Consider the following 21,597-nt stretch of genomic DNA (forward strand, 5'->3'; position numbering starts at 1 on the left):
CAGTATTCTTGCCTGGAAAATCCCATGGACGGTGGAACCTGGTAGGCTACAGTCCATGGGGTCACAAAGAGTCAGACACGACTGAGCAACTTCACTTCACTTCACTAACGTAAGATACAGAGAATCAATAATCTGCCAAAGGTCATGAATTAATTAACTGATAGAATGATGACTTGAGCCTCTATCTTTTTATCATCCATATCAGTGCTCCTAAAAACAAGACTTTATGTAGACTACAGAATACAGACCACTGATGCTCCCCACCATCCCAGTCCTTCTAATTGCTTCCCTGTATGAAGCTGTCCTATGCCAAAAGAGTTCTGACTTGGTTCTGATATTAAGGAGACGTGCAGAAATTACAAGGCAGAAAAGACTTCAGCAGCAGACTGCTGGAAAAGCAGCAGGACCAGGCCCGGGCTGTGGAACACTGGGGCACAAAGCTTCCCTACACAACCATTCGCTCCTCCTGTCCTTTAACAGTGTTGCAGCCTAGCTCCTATGAGGAGCAAAACTATTAACTGTACATTCATGATGAACATGCTTTAATTTTATATATCTTCCCTTCGCCAAGAGTCTGTTACATTTTTGGCCCACTCTTTATTGAGATAGTTTTGTTTTGTTATTGAGTTGTCCCAGTTCTTTACACATCCCAGATACCAGTCATTTTTCAGATTTATGTTTTGCAACATATATATGTTTCTCCTGACTGGTGTCTTTTTAATGATGTCTTTTACTGAGTGGAGGTTTTTAACTTTAATGAAGTCTAACTCATCAATATTTGTCTTTTATAATCATTGCTTTCTATGACTTAAGGAACCTTTTGCTATCTCCAAGTTATAAAGATATTCTCCTGTACTTTCTTCCAAATGCTTCATATTTCAGTCTTTCAGGTTTAGAATCCATCTTGAATTAGCATTTTTATGTGGTGAGGTTCAAGGTTCATTTCGCCCCCACACACAAATATAGAAGACTCCTTTTCTACCCCACTGGATCACTTTGATTCAACTGACAAAAATTAAATGCCATGTAAGTGTGGGTATATTTTGGGTTCTCTCTTCTCCTCTATTGAAGAATATCTAGATCTTCATGTAGATACAGTCTTCATAAACAATCATCTACGAAGTTTTACTTCTTTTCTATTCTTCATACCCCTGACTTCTTTTTCTTGACTTATTTCAGAGGCCAGAGTCTTCAGTGAAGTAACAAACAGCAGTGGTTAAGAATGAAAGCTCTCATTTTGCATAAAATCTTAGGGAGGAACTGTTTAATATTTCACCACGCTATTTGATATTCACTATGGGTTTCTTAAACTTACTTTATTGACAAAGTTCCCTCTGAGCATTTTTATCTGAAATAAGTGTTGTTTTTTCTATATTTAGTAAAATAATATTTTCTCTTTTATTCTGTTAATGTGGTGGATTAAACTGATTGATTTTTAAACGTTAAACCAAAATTACTTGTGACAGTTGCCTTCACGTATCAACTTGATTTGGCCATGGGATGCCCAGATATTTGGTCAAACATTATTCTGGGTGTGTCTGTGAGGGTGTTTCTATGATAAAATGACCATCTGAATCACTACCAATGAATAAAGCAGACTACTGTCCCTAATGCGGGCAGGCTCAGTCCAATCAGTGGAAAGCCTGAATAGAACAAAGGAGAGGAAACTCTTCCTGCTTGCCTGATGAGCTAGGACACGGGTTTTGTACTGCCTCTGCACTAGAGCAAAAGCAACAGCTCTCCTTGGGTGTCCAGATTGCTGACTACAGATCCTGGGGCACTTCAGCTTCCATTAATTGGAGCCAATTGCTTATAATAAGTTTATATATATATATATATATATATATATATATTCTATTGGCTCTGTAGAAACCTGAGTAGTACACCTGCATTCTAGAAATAAATAACACTTAGTCATCAATTACCCTCACTTTACCAGAGTTCAGCTATAACACATATCTGTTAAGAAATGTAAAACTGGTTGGAAGAGGCTGTTCACAAATATGATAGTGTTTAATGACTAGACACTGTATTGTGGACTTTTTTTTTCAGTTCAAGGATAATTTCTACAGCAGAATAAAAACTACTATCAAAGAGCTATTGTCAACTACCAGCAGTGGTACAAGAATTGTTTCTTTTTCAACTACAACTTGGTTGAGTATATAGATAGGTGTTCTTGCCTGGAGAATCCCAGGGACGGGGGAGCCTGGTGGGCTGCCGTCTATGGGGTCGCACAGACTGAAGCGACGCAGCAGCAGCAGCAGCAGCAGGAGGAAAGAATAAGTTAATATGTTTATACAGTAGGAACAGTATCACACATTGTAACTAAATTATACTATGTATGCCTACACCATCATTCCAACTTTTGGAATAATGATTATACAATTTGCCTTATTGCTCCTTGAAGTATGGCTATTTTAGCACCTAATTTAAAGACTTCAAAACCCATGAAGATCTCAAAGCTGGCAGATTAAAAGCCTAGTGTGGATGCCTTTTTACTCTCAGATTTGGATTGCCTAAATTCAACCTATTCTCTATTTACAAACTCCAACTAGAGAAGCTATGGTACTCTGTGCCTTTAGACTCTTGGTTTATTTCTCCACCTCCATCCTCCCCATTCCACCAAAAAAGAAACATGAAACTGCTATGTGGTTTTAAGTATTTCCCTGCAAATTGCCTTTAATGAAGTTCACATATTCCTATGCTTACACAGTCAGAACCACCTTTTTCTTTTATTTCCCATTAATAAGCACTCATTAAAATAATTCCTAAGATGCAGTAATGGAGAAACAAACCATATAAAGAAGTCTCTTAAAAATCCCCATTTTTCTAAGATTTGTCATTCAAGAAACAAAGATCAAAAGATTAAAAAATGTGGATTGTTGTTGTTCAGTTGCTAAGTTATATCTGACTCTTTTGCAACCCCATGGACTGTGGCCTCTGTCACAGGATTTTCCAGACAAAAATACTGGAGTGGGTTGCCACTTCCTTCTCCAGGGGAATGATTTAGGGATCAAACCCACATCTCCTGTGCTGGCAGGCGGTTTTTTTTTTTTTAACCACTGAGCCACCAAGGAAGCCCCATAAATGTAGATAGATATTAAAAAAAAAAAAAAAAAAAAAAAAACCATTTAGAAGAATAATGCAAGCAGCAGTTAACTTAAGCTAGTCCTTCAATGACCAGGAATAAAAAAAAAAATTCTGAACTAGAGTATTTCTTAGGTCATAAGCAAAAAACTAAGACTTCCTCAGTCAATAAAATACCATCAGATTTATGTTCTTGCTGTCCAAAGAGTCTACATTAGCTCCAACAGATTGCAAAAGAAGCTTCTTTTTACCCATTTTTCAAACATTCAAATACTCTTTGGGACTGAGGAGTAAGTAGCTGACCTAGGAATAGCTGAAAAAGTGAGAGCAAGAAACAGCAGGATGATGGCAGCACCATGAAATAAGAATGTACAGACTCTGCTTGGGGGAGGGGGGAGTCGAGCCAGCAAGAAAGACTGAGAGGCAGAAAAGAGGATGCAGCTCTGAAGAACGTGCAGGACGACAGACAACAGGGCACCTAACGGGAAAGAGCAGATCTTACGAATTTAAGACACAATGAAAACACCTTTATCAACTCTGGTTTTATCATTTTGCTCTTACTGTTATTCCTATGTTACATTATCAATCTCCCCATAGACTGCTGCCCATACTAGAAACAGTCTCATTCTCCAGCTATAACCAAGCATACTTAATGTCGGTAACATCCTTCCTATTTCACCTTAATCGCACACAGACTAGGTCAGTTCCCCTTACTACAAAATAACTCCACACCCTGAATATGTGACACAAATGACATCATAATTAAGTAATTAGTTGTGTAATTATTTTATAAAAGTCAGTCTCTAAAGTCTCTAAGTCTTATTTGTAAGAGGACAAAGATCATGTTTATCTTGCTTAAAACTGCGCCTTTCCACCAAGGGGCTGAGGGGGCAGGAGTCAATAAATACTTTTTGCATGAATTAATAAACTGAAAGAAAAAATGTGTCTTTAGATATATTTTCAACAATAAATTAACACTAAAAAAAAAAGCATTTGTCTACATTTACTTATTTGGCACTTGCAGAGTGTCGGGCACTGTTCTAAGCACGAGGTTGGCACACTTATTTTGCCCATTTAACTAATGAGAAAACCAACGCACAAAGTTTAGTCTGCCCAAGGTCTTTAGTGAAGTCAAGATTCAAACCCAAACAGCCCGGTTCCACACACCATTACTAATTAATTTCAAGACAATGCTAGGAAAACAGTGTCTATTAAAGGCTACTTGTATCCTGTAAAATATTTAAGTGGTCTGGGATTTCACATTTTAGTTCTGCAAGTCTCTTATATGTACAGTGAATTAGGAAAATGTAAGTAACTGATTCTTGATACTGAGCTCTTCCTTGTTTTCAGTAATGAAAATATTACACCAGATTTTAAGAAGAAATGGATAAATTAAAATTTTCACATTATCTATTTCTGTGTACACAGTACAATGCTAATGCCCAGAGGATTCACTGAAATAGAAATAAATCTATGTCAGGGCTGAGGTAGTTGTTTAAGTTGGTGTCCTTCTTCCCACCCCCCCCCCGTTTAATGGAACAAAGAAATAATCATCTTATTTTACTGAATCTCTCATGCTGACTATCAAAGATTTATTATGCAAAAATGTAAATACTAAAAGCATTTACAGTACATCGTTTTCCTTTAATAAAATCAGACCAATTAAAGTGATAATTGTACATACTTCGTTTAAAAAAGAAACCACACCTCTTAAAAAAGAAGGCTTCATATTGTCTACGTGATTACCACAAAAGTTGAAAAATCTCTATTATCCTTAAATCATCTGAACTTAGGTTTGGTACCCAAAGGTCAGTTTGTATTTCTAAAACAAGAAAACTGAATGGGTTATCAACATCCGGTCTTCAAATGCATTAGATACAAACTTTACTTCTCTAACTGTGCAGGACTCTATGGAGATTTCCTGCGACAGACCTCCCCTATCCACCCCCCATTGCTCCACCCCTCCACCCCCTCACCCGCACTCCTACAACATTCCATCCTCCACCTGTCTCTTGTTTGCACAAAAATTTTAGCTCTCAGGTCTTTCCCAAGTTCCAAAGAATAAATTAGAGAAGTGAGAAAAACGTGGAAAGGACAACAGTCAAGACAGTTTAGCCATTACACAAATTTAAAGACATTTAGTTCCTCCTCAAGAACTACAGATAACATCTGTAGCCATATCCTTTGAGTTGTTTTGCAGATACTGAAACCCCTACCAGAAGAGGTTGACTGTAAGCTGCCCACAGGCACATAGACTCCAGACCAGCTGGAACTAGAATGTTGATGATGTTGCCTCTGGATCACCTCACCACCAGCCAGTCAGAAGAATGTCCACAAGTTGATCACATAGCTCACATTCCCCTTCTCTCACCCTGTCTTCAAGAACCTTGCCCTGAAAGCCATGGGGGAGTTCTGGCTTTTTGAACATTAGCCATCTGGACTCCTGACTTAGCACCCTGCAGTAAACGTTACACTTCTCTTCACCACAAACTGGCATCACTAGATTGGTTTTACTGCGATCAGGCGAGTAGAATGAAGTTTGGTGGGTAACACTTCTAACTGGAGCAAACAGTGCCATAGGAAAGGAGCTTATGCTATGATGTAAAGGCCTCTAATTCAGAGACAGTCGATGCAGGTTCAGCTGAGTGTTTACTGGGTCCAAGACATTTAATCACCATCAGTCCTATTCTTGTTTTCATCAATTTATTTCATTTTCTTCAAAATCATACCCCATGGAGCTACCTGCGCTTATCATGTATCCCACCATGACTCCCACAGTTCCCCACCACACAGACATAAGTATATTAACTAAGTGAATATTAGCAAACAAAACCTAGCCTGTAGGTTGGTTATGATTTATAATGATTTATAAAATGAACTTGAGAGAATGAGTATTTCATATTTCCTATTAATGCATGCATTCAGTACTGGACAAATACTGCATCTACAATATCCTTCAAACAGTATGGGCCAGTAGGGCAAAAAGCATAAAATGATGGCAATTTCTATGTGGGAAAAGCAATTACATGGAAAAATAACTATGGCAGTGAACAAATAACAAAAAATAACAATGTGAAATACCACCAAAGAGGTTACTGGTTTTTATTTTTATTTTGGTTTGAGAGGGACACAAATCTTTGCACATTACAACTGCAAGTTTGAATTCTAACGATGAACATCACTACTATAACTTTTAACTTAAGTAACAGTTTAAGATATGAGAAGACAGTTAATGAAATAACAATGAATTATGCTATCTATAAATGTTACATTCTTTCTGATAATAGTTAAAATGTGATTTCTTATGGAAAAGGAAACTTTACGGTTTTGCTGACAGTTTGTACAATCACTTCTATCTCTTATGAAAAGTAGGTGGATAACTTTCAATAGCTAGACCTAGTATGTCATTAATAATAAATACTAGGTGATAAATTTGTAAGGTAATACTCAAAATCCTGCACAAGAAACCATGCACAAGTCTAAGCTATGTGAGAATGGCGCCTGCATCATTCGGCTTCACCCTGCTGCTGGGCACCAGGCAGGCACCGAAGTATGGGACAAATGAACTCCTGTGTACATGAAAATGCATGTCAATGTGAATCTAAAGCTAACTTTCACCCTATGGAACTCTTTAAAGACCTTCTGGCATTTTTTCTTCCTCTACTGCCTCAGAAAGGTGTAGAATGAGACAGTGAGCATCTGTGAGAATGTCAGGTCTGCAGTTCTGCCCTGAAACAGAGAGGTTGGGGGTGGGGGTGGGGGAGCGGCAGGGAAGCTCTGGACCTGATGGGGACCTCCTGGGACTCGAACCAAATGACCTTTCAAATCTCCGACTGGAAGGATTACTTTAATCGTTTCTCTATCCAAGAACATTCACCTCCTGTCACAGCTTTTCACATGAGCTCCCAGCTTTTATTATGGCAGTTGAGGTCCTTACAGTATTTTATGCCACAGTCTCAGCTGCTGTCAGGTCTGCAGTAACCATAATCTTTAGGTCAAGCTTTTATTTCACTATAAAGGGCTTTAAATATGAACATGTCTGGTGATAAATTAAGTTGACAGGCATTTCTTTTTATTACTATTCAAAGGAAGACACATATCTATCCTGTTGTTTCATGTAAACAACTTATAAGTGCCATCATAATTCGTAAAGCATAACTTGACTACAATTTCACAGAATTAACATACCATAGCTATAAATCACACATCACATACACTCTCTGGGCTTGTCTTACGGACTATAATAGAAACTCATAAATTGAAACAAATCTAAAGAACGATAGTAGCTGCATACATCCTCAGTAAATCTGACCAGTATTAAAAAAAAAAAAAAAAACACCAAATGGTTTTTCAAGTTGTTCAAAGTAGAGATGCGACATCAGGTTCAACTGTGCTATGGTAACCACAGGCAAATTATAGTCATAACACTTAACATTTATTAGACAAGGAAAAGTTAAAAAATAACAATACATGACATATTCTCCAAAAGCCCCTGACAGACATTATAGCCTAAAATCCAAAAGAAAATGACAATGATGCAAGCAAACAGACCAACATTTTGAAGAAAGAAGAGGCAACCAACACCCTGTCCTCTGTCTGTGTCCTGATGTCTTACATCAGGAGGAACAGTCCAAGACAGGAGAATATTTTAAAGGACTGTAAAACCAGGAAGAAAGCTTGGGGCTCCCCAGATCTTGTCTCACTTTCTTCTCTTAGAGAAAGACCTTAGGGTAGGACTATATCAAACTCACTCATCTGGTCTTTGCATTCCTGGATATCTCAAGAAAGGGAAGAGAAAGTATGAGAATGACTCTAAATGTTTTATTCCAGGCTCTAGGCTTTGAAAGCAAGGCATCAGAGGGATCCTATGATTTCCCTTTGGGACTCTACAAAACCTTCTACTAAACCCCTATCATTTCCTCTCTCCTACAAACATAATGTTTTCATAAACTTACACATGGAGGAAGGCAAATGTATCCTAAACTTCATAGCTGAACCAATCAAGAAAAGAAATAATGATTTCTTACTCAGAGCAATATTATTATTTGTCCATGACTGCTGTCACAATAATTGGTTTCTACTAAAAACACACTTTTATTTGTTTTTTTTTCTAGTTATTTTCTTGTTATTGTTCATCATCTGACAAGATTGTGGACCTGACAGGGTAAGGAAAGCATTATGAATCAGTTTTGGAAACACTCAGATGGAAAACCATGCTTTGCCCTACAATGAAAAGAAAACTACAAACAAGTAAAAAGAAACCCAATGGCGCTACTTTGATAAAGAAAAGGCCCAAACGGTGGTTGCAAATCAGGATTAGCTGAATGCCACTAATGCTTGTGTGTTTACAACTGTTCTCTTTTCCTAGAATGAGTGATATAATTGAAAGTTACACAATCCAACATCTCTGTGACCCAGAACATAGATTCTGTAAGTTTCTGATGATAGTACTTTTTTATTATTGCCACCATGAACATATATACTGATTGTATGCATTTTACTATAGATGAACGTGTGAGAAGGGCTAGGTGGTTTGTACAAGGTAATGTAGCTAATAAATAGTGGAGCCATTGTGGAGGCCGAGCTCTGACTCCAAACAGGAGCACACAGCACCCTGTCATCACCCTGCCTTGCATGACATGTCACCTCTGTAACAGGGGCCCTGCCCACTCCTGGTTCCACTGCACAGACAATAAAGTTGTATCTCTGTTAGACAACACCCACCACACCACAGCGCAGTTTGTGAGACTGAACACTGGGGCACAGAGGCGTGCATGACAGGGATCCTCTGCAAACACCATCCTTCCAGGAGGGAACAGTGCACAGAAAAATGGAATGGTACACCCTTTTGAGAACCGACAGTCTCTGTGTTTCATCTCTTATTTGGTGGTGGGATCAACATCCACAAACATTCTTTGATGACATGACTACCATTGCTACATGGGTACCATTACCACCAAGGAAAAAAGTTTCCTCTTATTTCATTATGGTTTTTACCAGCTCTGAATGGGCCATAATGCAGCTCTCTTTTGCTTGGAGGGAATAAAGTCCCCTAAGAAAGGTTTCAACGATGAATGGAGAGGCAAATGGCAAAAACCTCCATGAAAGCTAAGACACAGACTTCAGTCTTCCAAGTACTCATTTGGTAAAGAAAATGAACGGTAGGTTTATTATAAAACACAGTAACGGATTTATGATAGAAACAAGTATCAAAGGTGATGACGGGTGGCATCAGGTGGAGTATAATCTTCCTCAGCAGCTGTGTGCCAGGGAGAATTGCACACGTGTCTGCAGGGTAGTACAAATAAAAGGCCTTGTGCCAAGGCCATTATTTTCTACCTCTGTACTCTGCAGCCTGAAAAATATCACAAACAAGAGTTATGTGTCATGCTGATCAGCCTCAAGGCGAAATGAGTCAGCAAAGCCAGCAGGTCCCTTCTCTGTCTTAAGCAAATGTGAGAGTGCAAAGTTCATGGTGAGGAAGTGGCCCTCAAAACAGCCTGACCCTTAAGATACCTTTTCAGAAACACAGCCAAGCTTGACTGTGCTGGGAAAGGCTGTGGCTAGACGAGGAACACTGCTACAGAGCACTACAGAGCCCAGTTGGATTCTTAGGCCAACTAACAGGATACCGCTAAGCATGCCCTGCTACCAGTAAGCATAAAGCAGGTCAGCAGGTTCTTTACCTGAGCTATGCAGACAACATCTGAATATGCAAGATTTGAACCCAGCCGGATCATACAGAGAAGGGGACAGCCATCATTTTCTGAAAAATTCCAGGTAGTAACTATTTTAAGCTCTGTAAACCATATGATCTTGGTCACACTGCTCAAGTCTGCCACTGTAATACAAAAGCAGCCATAGGCAATACACAAACAAATGAGTATGGCTGTGTTCCAACACAACTGCATCACAAAAATGACAGGAGGTCACAGGTTGCCAACCCTCGACTTGGAAAAAAAAATGGTGTTTCAGAGAAACAGATGAGGTGGCACTGACTTTGAGTGGGCGGTCAACACATAATCAAGAGACAGGGAGTTATCAGCTCCTACATCGCCATTTCTGAAAGAACTAAAGAAGGCTCTAGAAATGAGGCACAGAGAGAGGTGAGGTGGTACAGATCAGATCAGATCAGATCAGTCGCTCAGTCGTGTCCGACTCTTTGCGACCCCATGAATCACAGCACGCCAGGCCTCCCTGTCCATCACCAACTCCCAGAGTTCACTCAGACTCACGTCCATCGAGTCAGTGATGCCATCCAGCCATCTCATCCTCTGTTGTCCCCTCTCCTCTTGCCCCCAATCCCTCCCAGCATCAAAGTCTTTTCCAATGAGTCAACTCTTCGCATGAGGTGGCCAAAGTACTGGAGTTTCAGCTTTAGCATCACAGCTCTGGTCTATTCCAACCTGAGCTACAGGCAACTGGCTGCCATGTGCTCTTTTAGTCATGCCATAAAGACTGAGACTAATTTTGTATTAGACAATAATGTAGCCATATATGCCACTTGAGGCTAATGACTTTCCATGGAAATTAAAGTTAATACATCAAATTATGAGACACTTTGATATAAAAACAGTATTTTTCTCTACAACTGAGTTAACTGACTTGTTACTGACTGGTAAGGTAAATGTGGAAAGCCAAAAGATTGTAACTATTTCACAAATCAAAAAGAAGGAAGCTGAAAATTTTCCAAGTTCCCAGTTTTGAAAATCATCGTGATCATGCCATTAACTACAAACTGGTCACACTTCCTTTCCAGGAGGCATACTTGATAAGGCTGCAGCACATATTCCATGCAAACATGCCAGCATGTCATCTCCAAATATGGGAAAGCCAAAAGTTTACCTGAACCCAAGTCAAGGAATTCCTGCTCAGCTTCTGGAGAAGAAGCCATTACACTGGCTCCGTGGGCCTGAGTCATGGTCCAGTGCTTTTGTTTAGTCACTAAGTTGTGTCCAGCTCTTTGCAATCTCATGGACTGTAGCCTGCCAGGCTCCTCTGTGCATGAGATTTCCCAGGTAAGAATACTGGAGTGTGTTGCCATTTCCATCTCCAGGGGACTTCCCGACCAGGGATCAAATCAACATCTCCTGCGCTGGCAGGCAGATTCTTTACCACTGAGCCACCAGGTAAGGTCCCTGTGGTCCACTGCCCTCCATGAGAAAGAAAGAGTGAACCAAGGGCAAGGAACAAAATAGCCAAACAAAATAGCTTTGTCTCCATTCGAAATGAACAGCAAAAACCTACTGACAAGGACAGCTGCACATAGATGCTTTATCCCACCTAATGATTGATTGCTCTTGTAATCAATGATGTTTGGACACAACACTGATCCAAATATTATCCCCTTAAAGCTGTATCCACTCCTTTCAACCCACTAGAATTTCTGCTAAAACATAGAGAGGCACCCAGACATAAGCTCTACACTAGAAGTCCAGACCCTTTGACCATCCAGTTATCAGCACTGTGCCCTTTAAACTCCTTTAAACTACACTCACCTGTTAATAAACGGGAGGCCCACTGATCAAGTGCTGAACCACCATGAGTATATCATTGCTCACATTAACCAAGAGTTCCCATTCTCTCAAGAGAAATTCCCTGATGCCTCTGGAGTTACCAGAGATGGAAGTAACGTAATTTTATTCCTTGACTTGGATTCAGGTAAACTTTTGGCTTTCCCATATTTGGAGATGACATGCTGGCATGTTTGCATGGAATATGTGCTGCAGCCTTATCAAGTATGTCTCCTGGAAAGGAAGTGTGACCAGTTTGTAGTTAATGGCATGATCACGATGATTTTCAAAACTGGGAACTTGGAAAATTTTCAGCTTCCTTCTTTTTGAACCAGAATTCAGCCTTCAATTCTTAAGCTGCCATATTCTGTTCCTGATCAACTTTACTTAACCTCAAATTGAACTGAGTAAGAATTTTCTGATTTTTTCCAAGTTCTAAAATCTATGAAATACGGAGAATATATATGAGATTTTGAATGAACTACCTAACAAGAATTTCTGGCTTTGATTCTCCTTTTGGGGCTCATGTGCTTTTGAGAAATTACTTTGAAGTCTAAATCATTTAAAGTAGCTGTTCTTAACCTGGTAAAAGTTACTGTTTACAATCAGATAAAAAGCTATGAATCTAAACTTTAGAAAAAATATACATAGGAGCTATAAAAGGATTTTTCATAGAATTTTATAGGTTTCACAAAACACTAAGGTCTCTCCTTGGACCCCAGGCTAAATGCTTCTGAAAAGAAGGGTGAAGATCATGTCCTGTGCATTTTGTCTAACTTACTTGGTAAGTGTGGCTACCAGAATAGTTCATTATCACATAAAATCTTTAATTGTACTTAATATAACAAACATTGAGGGCTTATATGTGAAGGAATTCTGCAGGATTCTAAGAAAGCCCAGAGATAAATAAAAGCACAGCCCCATTCTTCTAAGAGCATAAAAACTAACGAACAACAAAGGCATTTATATAACCAATTACTGTACATACTCAAACAGTCCCAGGAACAAGTCATACTTCATGGGGAAAGGGGCTCATGTGAGTTGAAGCAGATACTGAAAGATACACAGGATCAAAACTGCTAGACAATGAAAGGATGGAAGGGTAGAGAGGTTCAGTGAGAAGGGGTACTGCCTGGTCCGTCAATGTGGATACAGAATAAAAGGTAATACTTGAGAATGGAGTGAAAGAGCGCAGACAGCCTCTCTGGGAAATCTTGTTTACTGACACCCCAACAACTACACTTGAAAGTATGTGATGTGATACCCAATGAGATAGTAGAACATTAGGAAAATCAATGTATTTACTACTATCACCCAGAATTAATTCCGTAACAGCACTTGGGGAAAAAAAATCCTTAGTTCTCTCAAAGCTCACTATTCATACCTGAGGATCAGCAGGAAAAGGTCAGCATGAATTGGGGAAATGTTTGTATAACATGGTACAGTGAGACTTATTTGAAACAAAATGTTACTCTTTTAAATACAGTTTTCCAAATGAGCTATCAAAGTCAATTTTGTATTTCATACTCTAATAAAAGAAAGCTTTGTAATCTAGGCAGCTTAGGACTGTCTCCAGAGCAATTTGAAAAACAAAGGAGCTGATTAGATTATTGTTTTGGAAGGATTAACTGTTTCTCTTAAAAATGAATGCAAACAGCCAAGTTAATTCAAACCACAGGTCAAAGCAGAATAAATCATGTTGAAATCTTTCAATTTTATCTTCAAAAAATAAAGCCTGGGAGAGCCTTTACTCCATTGTGGATCAAAGTTACTGAGCAAGCAAAAGTGATTAAATAAACAGACTATTATAAGCCATCAGCTCAATCGAGTGAGAACTCTCTGGTTTTCTTAGTGAAAGGAAGATGCTTGATGCTTTTCATAATAAATATCCATTCACAAAATGTGCTGAAATGAACAAAAAAGATCTATTGCCAAGTCCAGCTATTTTACAGAGAAAAGTTGGCAAGGAACTTTGTAACATCTAAAATAGAAAAGTATCAATTAATCATGAAAATGGCTCAGATAACATGTTAAATTTCATTACATATTACATAGTCATATCTTCAGCCATTTGTAAAAAAAAAAAAAAAATCACATAAAAATGCAAGCACTAGTCCTTCTCAAGAAGTAAAACCTTTAAAAAATATGTGTTGGGCCTCCCCACCCCAACTGCAAAGTTAAAACTCACTGGAGTAATGATGAAAAGTGACAAAAAAATACCATGAGGAAAACAGTAAATACCTGGTGAGAACTATATAACCACTTAATGTGGTTTTCTTGCATTCACCTTTACAAACGCACTTATGTCACTAGAATAATATCGCATCTGGTGCTTCTTTTACAACAGTTCCACAGTACAGTCATCTCTCAGTCTCCACTGTACTCTCTTCTTCCAGGAACCCCATCCCACCTCCAACACCACGGGTATCAAAATTCACAGAAGTGCCAAGTCCCTTTTTAAAAATGGGGTATTTTTTTAAAAGTACTTACATATAACTTACATACATCCTCCTATATAGTTTAAACCATGTCTAGATTACTAATAATACCTAACACAATGTAAATGCCCAGCAAATTCAAGTTTTGCGTTTGGAAATTTCTGGATTCTTTTTCCAAATATTTTTGATCCGTAGTTAGTTGAACCCATGGATGCTGAAGCCGCAGACAAGGAGGGCCAACTGTATTCTCCTACATAGCAGCGCCCTGACTTATGTTACGAATCCTCCACCGTTACATACAGTAGTGCTGTCAAGTTTCTGTTTTATTTTACTGTTACAAATAAGGGTGAGTTGAACATCTTTACAAATAAAATCTTAACTATTTCCTCAGATAAAATTCTTAGAAGTAAAATGCCAGATCATGGGATATGCAAACTTTTGAAAGTTTTTCAGACATTTTTGTAACTTTTCTTTCATAAAGATTAGACCACTATATGTATCACCAGAAATGTATTTTAAGTCAATTCAAGTTCATTCTTATAATCTCTAGTTATTGTATTTCTTAAATTATGAACTAAATGACAGCAAAGCAAGGAAAATTTTCAAAATTTTTATTATTCTGCTCCTAATATTTAAAGAACAAAGACGGCTTCTCTGGTGGCTCAGTGGTAAAGAATCTGCCTGCCAATGCAGGAGAAATGGGTTCAATCCCTGGTTCAGGAAGATCCCAATTGCTGCGGAGCAAATAGGCCCATATGCCACAACTAGTGAGCCTGTGCTCTAGAGCCTGGAAGGCACAGTTACTGAGCCCATGTGCTGCAACTGCTGAAGCCCAAGTGCCCTAGAGCCCATGCTCCCCAACTAGAGAAGCCGTCACACTAAGAAGCCCACTCCTGGCAACTAGAGAACAAGCCCCGCTTGCCACGACTAGAAAATAGCAATGAAGACCCAGCACAGCCAAAAATAAATACATTTTTATAAAAAAGTTTGCCCACATTAAAAAAATAATAATAAAAAAAAGAATGAAGAGAAGACATCTAAATACACTGAAATTGACAAAACATCTCAATTTTCATAAACTGTATATTAATAACACAAGTCTTTAAATAGTATTGCTAGTTACTGCTAGTATGATTTTACACACAATTTACTAACAAAGTACTAAAGTAAATCACACAGATTTCTCTTATTTGATGGTTCATTTGAATATCTCTGTGCTGCATGCTTATTTTATACGTAAATATATTTAAAATATGTAAATAATAGTCAAATTCTCAATGTAGTATTTTTCTCAATGTCAATATAAGTTGCTGTCCTATTATACTGATCTACAGGTTGCACAGTTTCAACAGTTTAACAGCTAAAATAGTCAATTAGTCAATGCTAGTTAAAGGAAATACTTAACAGCCTCCACCATACGTAGGCATTCTTGATGCCAGTTCCCAAGACATTCCTCAATTTCTTAGAAAGTCAACTTGCAATAACAAACAAGATGCAATAAGTGCTGCCCAAATGTTATAGGCTGTATCAATCTCCCTATGAGAAACTGAACATAATTAGATTGTAGCTGCAAGGAACTACTATTGGACTTCTGAATCCAGAAAACAGGTTACATTGTGGGTTTTTAATTTATAGCTCAAAGGCATATAGGTGGCCTTGGAAGTTGCAAAGTTAACTATCAAGAAATGTGAATCCTCTAGGCTAGAAAAAGCCAAACATACCTAGAACCTGTTTGAGAATGGCATGTTAAATGAAATGTAATATATTGAAAGAATAAAAGTATAAAATACCTCTGCTTTCCCTTTAACCCATTAATACAGAGTTGAATACAATATCTCAAAATCCAAAAACAATAGCGGTTTATGACATACTGATCTCTTTCCTTCATTCTAAAAATGTTAGGAATGAAAAAAATGGAAAAGTCATATATATCATCTCCATATTATTACCATTTACGTCTCTACAAGGTCTAATTGTATATACATGTAACTGATATTGTATAATACATTATATATAGTATATATGACATGCATGACATATATTTTTTATATATATAAAATTATATTCATATATGTATCTCAAAGCCTAATTCTTTTGTCCACATGTATCAAATATCTGGTACAAGGAATTACCACTACTGCTGTGTCTCTGCTAAGGAGTTAACTGAAACTAATGAATGCTACCTAATAATTGCTGTAGAATTTAGGCAGCTTTGCAAAGTTATTCATACTAAAAAGAAATCAAATTATGTAATATCTTTGATCTTATGTAGACTTACTGTGGTTATCATTTTGAAATGTATAGAAATACTGAATGACTATGCTGTGCAAAAAGAATTAACATAGTTAATTCAGTTACACTTCAGAAACAAACAAACTCATAAAAAAAAAACAGATCAGATTTGTGGTTACCAGAGCCGAGGTTTAGGCAAGCAGAATTAAGTGAAGGTAATTAAAAAGTACAAACTTCCAGTTATAAGATAAATAAGTACTATGTATATAATGCAAAACATGATAAATATAACTAACACTGCCATGACATCTGAAGAGTATATCCTAAGAATTATCACCATGAGGAGAAACTTTTTTTTTCTATATCTTTAATTTTATATCTGCATGATGTAATAGATGTTCACTAAATTTATTCTGGTAAGCATTTCATGATGTATGTAAATCAAATCATTAGGCTGAATACCTTAAGCATAAACAGTGTTTAAAGTTAATTACATCTCAATAAAAATGGAAGAAAATTTTTAATAAAATATTTTAGGCAGAAAAAAATCAATTTTTGCATAAACCACAAAACAGTAAACTTTTATTTTAATGCAACTAGTTAGTAACTCTTAAAGCTACAAATTAAAAAGAGTGCTATTACAATTAATATAAGGTAACTTTATTTCCTTTCAAAAGTAACCATAAAAATGGAAATTCAATTTATACTGCTAGACTGAAACTCAACTGAATAAAGGAAATACAGCATCTCTCCCAGAGTAAAAAGAAAATCAAATTACATTTGGAAGCCTACTAATGAGCAAAGCTATATGAATAAGAAACAACTATGGGATGAAGAGACCAATAAAAACAAAATGAAAACTCAGGCACAAATGCAAATGATTCGGAGTGTTTACAGCACTGCCTCTCAGATCTGATACATATTACCCTCTAGGATCTAAGACATAATACCATCTCAGTGCTGATACATATTACCCTCTCAGATCTGATAAATATTATCATCTCAAATCTGATACGTATTACCCTATCGGATCTGATACATATTACAATCTCCCGACAAGCTTGGAAAAAATACAAACAGTTCACACACCCAGTTCAGTTCAGTTTAGTCGCTCAGTCCTGTACAACTCTTTGCGACCCCATGAATCCCAGCACGCCAGGCCTCCCTGTCCAGCACCAAATCCCGGAGTTCACTCAGACTCACGTCCATCGAGTCAGTGATGCCATCCAGCCATCTCATCCTCTGTCGTCCCCTTCTCCTCCTGCCCCCAACCCCTCCCAGCATCAGAGTCTTTTCCAATGAGTCAACTCTTCGCATGAGGTGGCCAAAGTATTGGAGTTTCAGCTTTAGCATCATCCCTTCCAAAGAAATCCCAGGGCTGATCTCCTTCAGAATGGACTGGTTGGATCTCCTTGCAGTCCAAGGGACTCTCAAGAGTCTTCTCCAACACCACACTTCAAAAGCATCAATTCTTCGGTGCTCAGCCTTCTTCACAGTCCAACTCTCATATCCATACATGACCACAGGAAAAACCATAGCCTTAACTAGACAGACCTTTGTTGGCAAAGTAATGTCTCTGCTTTTGAATATGCTATCTAGGTTGGTCATAACTTTCCTTCCAAGGAATAAGTGTCTTTTAATTTCATGGCTGCAGTCACCATCTGCAGTGATTTTGGAGCCCAAAAAAATAAAGTCTGACACTGTTTCCACTGTTTCCCCATCTATTTCCCATGAAGTGATGGGACCGGATGCCATAATCTTTGTTTTCTGAATGCTGAGCTTTAAGCCAACTTTTTAACTCTCCACTTTCACTTTCATCAAGAGGCTTTTTAGTTCACCAGCTCCGGGAATTTACCCAAACTCATGTCCATGGAGTCGGTGATGCCATCTAGCCATCTCATCCTCTGTTGTCCCCTTCTCCTCCTGCCCCCAATCCCTCCCAGCACCAGGGTCTTTTCCAATGAGTCAACTCTTCAAGTGAAGTGGCCAAAGTATTGGTGTTTCAGCTTCAGCATCAGTCCTTCTAATGAACAGCCAAGACTGATCTCCTTTAGGATGGACTGGTTGGATCTCCTTGCAGTCCAAGGGACTCTCAAGAGTCTTCTCCAACACCACAGTTCAAAAGCATCAATTCTTTGGCGCTCAGCTTTGTTCACAGTCCAACTCTCACATGCATACATGACCACTGGAAAAACCACACCCTTGACTAGACAGACCTTTGTTGGCAAAGTAATGTCTCTGCTTTTGAATATGCTGTCTAGGTTGGTCATAACTTTCCTTCCAAGGAGTAAGCGTCTTTTAATTTCATGGCTACAATCACCATCTGCAGTGATTTTGGAGCCCCAAAAAATAAAGTCTGACACTATTTCCACTGTTTCCCCATCTATTTCCCATGAAGTGATGGGACCAGATTGTCATGATCTTCATTTTCTGAATGTTAAGCTTTAAGCCAACTTTTTAACTCTCCTCTTTCACTTTCATCAAGAGGCTTTTTAGTTCCTCTTCACTTTCTGCCATAAGGGTGGTGTCATCTGCATATGTGAGGTTACTGATATTTCTCCTGGCAATCCTTTGATTCCAGTTTGTGCTTCTTCCAGCCCAGCGTTTCTCATGATGTACTCTGCATAGAAGTTAAATAAGCAGGGTGACAAGATACAGCCTTGACATACTCCTTTCCCAGTTTGGAACCAGTCCATCATTCTATGTCCAGTTCTAACAGCTGTTTGTTGATCTCCATACAGGTTACTCAGGAAGCAGGCAAGGTGGTCTGGTATTCCCATCTCTTTCAGAATTTCCCACAGTTTGTTGTGATCCACACAGTTAAAGGCTTTAGCATAGACAATGAAGCAGAAGTAAATGTTTTTCTGGAATTCTCTTGCTTTTTCAATGATCCAATGGATGTTGGCAATTTGATCTCTGGTTCCTCTGCCTTTTCTAAATCCAGCTTAAACATCTGGGAGTTCTTAGTTCACGTTCTGTTGAAGCCTAGCTTGGAGAATTTTAAGCATTACTTTGTTAGCATGTGAAATGAGTACAACTGTGAGGTAGTTTGGACATTCTTGGCATTGCCCTTCTTTGGGACTGGAATGAAAACTGACCTTTTTCCTGTCCTATGGCCACTGCTGAGTTTTCCAAATTTTCTGGCATATTGAGTTCAGCACTTCAACAGCATTATCTTTCAGGATTTGAAACAGCTCAGCTGGAATTCCATCACCTCCACTAGCTTTGTTCGTGACATGCTATAAAACACTAGTGGGCGCCGTCTCATGTAAAAGTAGTAGCCATAAGATTCAGAACATAACCACTTAAATGACAAGTGTTAGTGGCTACTAGGTTTGGGAATAATTACAGAGAGGGAAAAAATATTCTGAGGACTGAAACTGAAACACAGACAAGGCAAAACAGACAATAAAAAAGAAGAGCAAAGGAAAGCAAATGTATGTATGCATTTGCTAATTAAAACAAACCAGTTTCACACTCACAGACACAGAGAAAAGACTTGTGGTTTCCAAGGGGTACTGTAGGGAGGGGATGGATGGATTGGGAGATTGGGATAGCAAATACAAACTATTATATATAGAATGGATAAACAACAAAGTCCTAAAGAAAACACAGAGAACTATAGTCAATCTCCAGTGATAAACCATAATGGAAAAGAATATTAAAAAAAAAATATATATATATATATATAACTGAATCATACTGCTATACAGAGGAAATTAACATAACATGGTAAATCAAATGTACTTCTAAAAAAGTAAAAGATAAACTAGTTTTCACCTTAAAGAATCACTCTACTGCTTCCCTGAAACTCTTAGGCAATGACATTTTCCTCCAAACTCAATATGGTAAAACCTCTACTAAAGAAGATAGAAGCAGAATAACTGTATTGTCAATTAATATCCAGAATCCCCTTCAAAGGGCTCCTTGTGGGCTTCCCTGGTGGTCCAGTGGTTGGGAATCTACCTTGCAATGCAGGGGACACAGGTTTGATCCCTAGTCCAGGAAGATCCCACATGCCCCTGAGGTGGCTAGGCCTGTGCACCATGACTATTGAACCCAGGATCAAGAGCCTATGTTCTGAAACAAGAAAAGCCACTGCAATGAGAAGCCCATGCATCACAACTAGAGAGCAGCCCCTTCTCACAGAAACTAGAGAAAGCCCTCAGCAACAAAACCCAGTGCAGCCAAAAATAATTTTTTTTTTTTTTAAAGCAGGGTGATGGAGTTGACAGCCATCACTGGCTCTGTTTCTGTGAGAAAAAGTATGAAGATATTGATGATGCATGTGATAACAAACAAGTCATTCCATTTTCTTTCTCTTGCTACTCTGGCTACAAGCATGCTCTGTTCTCCTAGTAACATTCAGGGGAAACAGGTGCTTTTGTTTTTTAGCTTCTACATTGCATTGTTTCATGAATATTTTCTATTAATAATCTCAGAATGAATTTGTTTCATATAATTTGAGGGCTATTGTGCATTCACTTCTAAAATTATAATGCTTTAGAAAATAATCCTTTATGATAGTAAGCCATTGGAAACGGAGAAAAACTATTCCAGAAGACAGCATAAAGACATTTTACAGACAGAAGCAGAGGCAAAATTAATTGCCAAAGGAACCCTCCTACACTGGTAATGTAAATTGGTATAGCCACGGAGAACATTAAGGAGGTTCCTTAAAAAACTAAAAATAGACCTTCCATATGATCCTGCAATCCCACTCCTGGGCATATATCTGGAGAAAACCATAATTCAAAAAGCTATATGCACCCCAATTTCACTGCAGCACTATTTACAACAGCCAAGATGTGAAAGTAACCTAAATGTCCATCAGCAGATCAATGTATAAAGAAGATATGTTATACACACACACAATGGAGTATTATTCAGGCATCAAAGAGTAAAATAATACCTTTTGCAGCAACTTAAAAGGACTTAGAGATAATCATACTAAGTGAAGTAAGCCAGAGAGAGAAAGACAATTACCACATGATGGCATTTATATGTGGAATCTAAAAAAATAACATAAAATTACACAAGCGAACTTAAAAACAGAAATAGACCCACAAACATAGAAAACAAACAACGATTACCAAAGGTGGACTGGCAGGGAAGGGATAAATGAGGAGTTTGGGATTAACATATACATACCACTATCTATAAAACAGATAACCAATAAAGACGTACTATATGGCACAGAGAACTATATTCAAAGTTTTGTAATAATCTATAAGGGAAAAGAATCTTTAAAAAAGAATAGATATATAGAGGTATGTACTTATAACCGAATCACTTTGCTGTACACGTGCAACTAAGACAACACTGCA

The 21,597-nt window shown here is 38.1% G+C and overlaps 1 protein-coding gene across 29 annotated transcripts in view; it reads right to left on the reverse strand.

The window, feature by feature from the left end:
• The window catches only part of KDM4C (lysine demethylase 4C), a 405,440-nt gene that overhangs the window by 221,277 nt on the left and 162,566 nt on the right, over nt 1-21,597 (reverse strand). The window contains exon 9 of one of the 29 annotated variants that reach the window (XM_055578116.1): nt 7,570-7,857. The exons of 27 other annotated variants lie outside the window; for them this stretch is intronic. In XM_055578116.1, the coding sequence (XP_055434091.1) occupies nt 7,813-7,857 (45 nt within the window). In that variant the 3' untranslated portion in view covers nt 7,570-7,812. Of the gene's footprint in view, nt 1-7,569; nt 7,858-8,179; nt 9,443-21,597 lie in introns of those variants that run through there. One more of the 29 variants, XM_055578117.1, reaches the window with a different exon arrangement.

This window comes from Bubalus kerabau, chromosome 4 (genome assembly GCF_029407905.1).
Source record: "Bubalus kerabau isolate K-KA32 ecotype Philippines breed swamp buffalo chromosome 4, PCC_UOA_SB_1v2, whole genome shotgun sequence".
In the NCBI taxonomy this organism is placed as follows: Eukaryota; Metazoa; Chordata; class Mammalia; order Artiodactyla; family Bovidae; genus Bubalus; species Bubalus kerabau.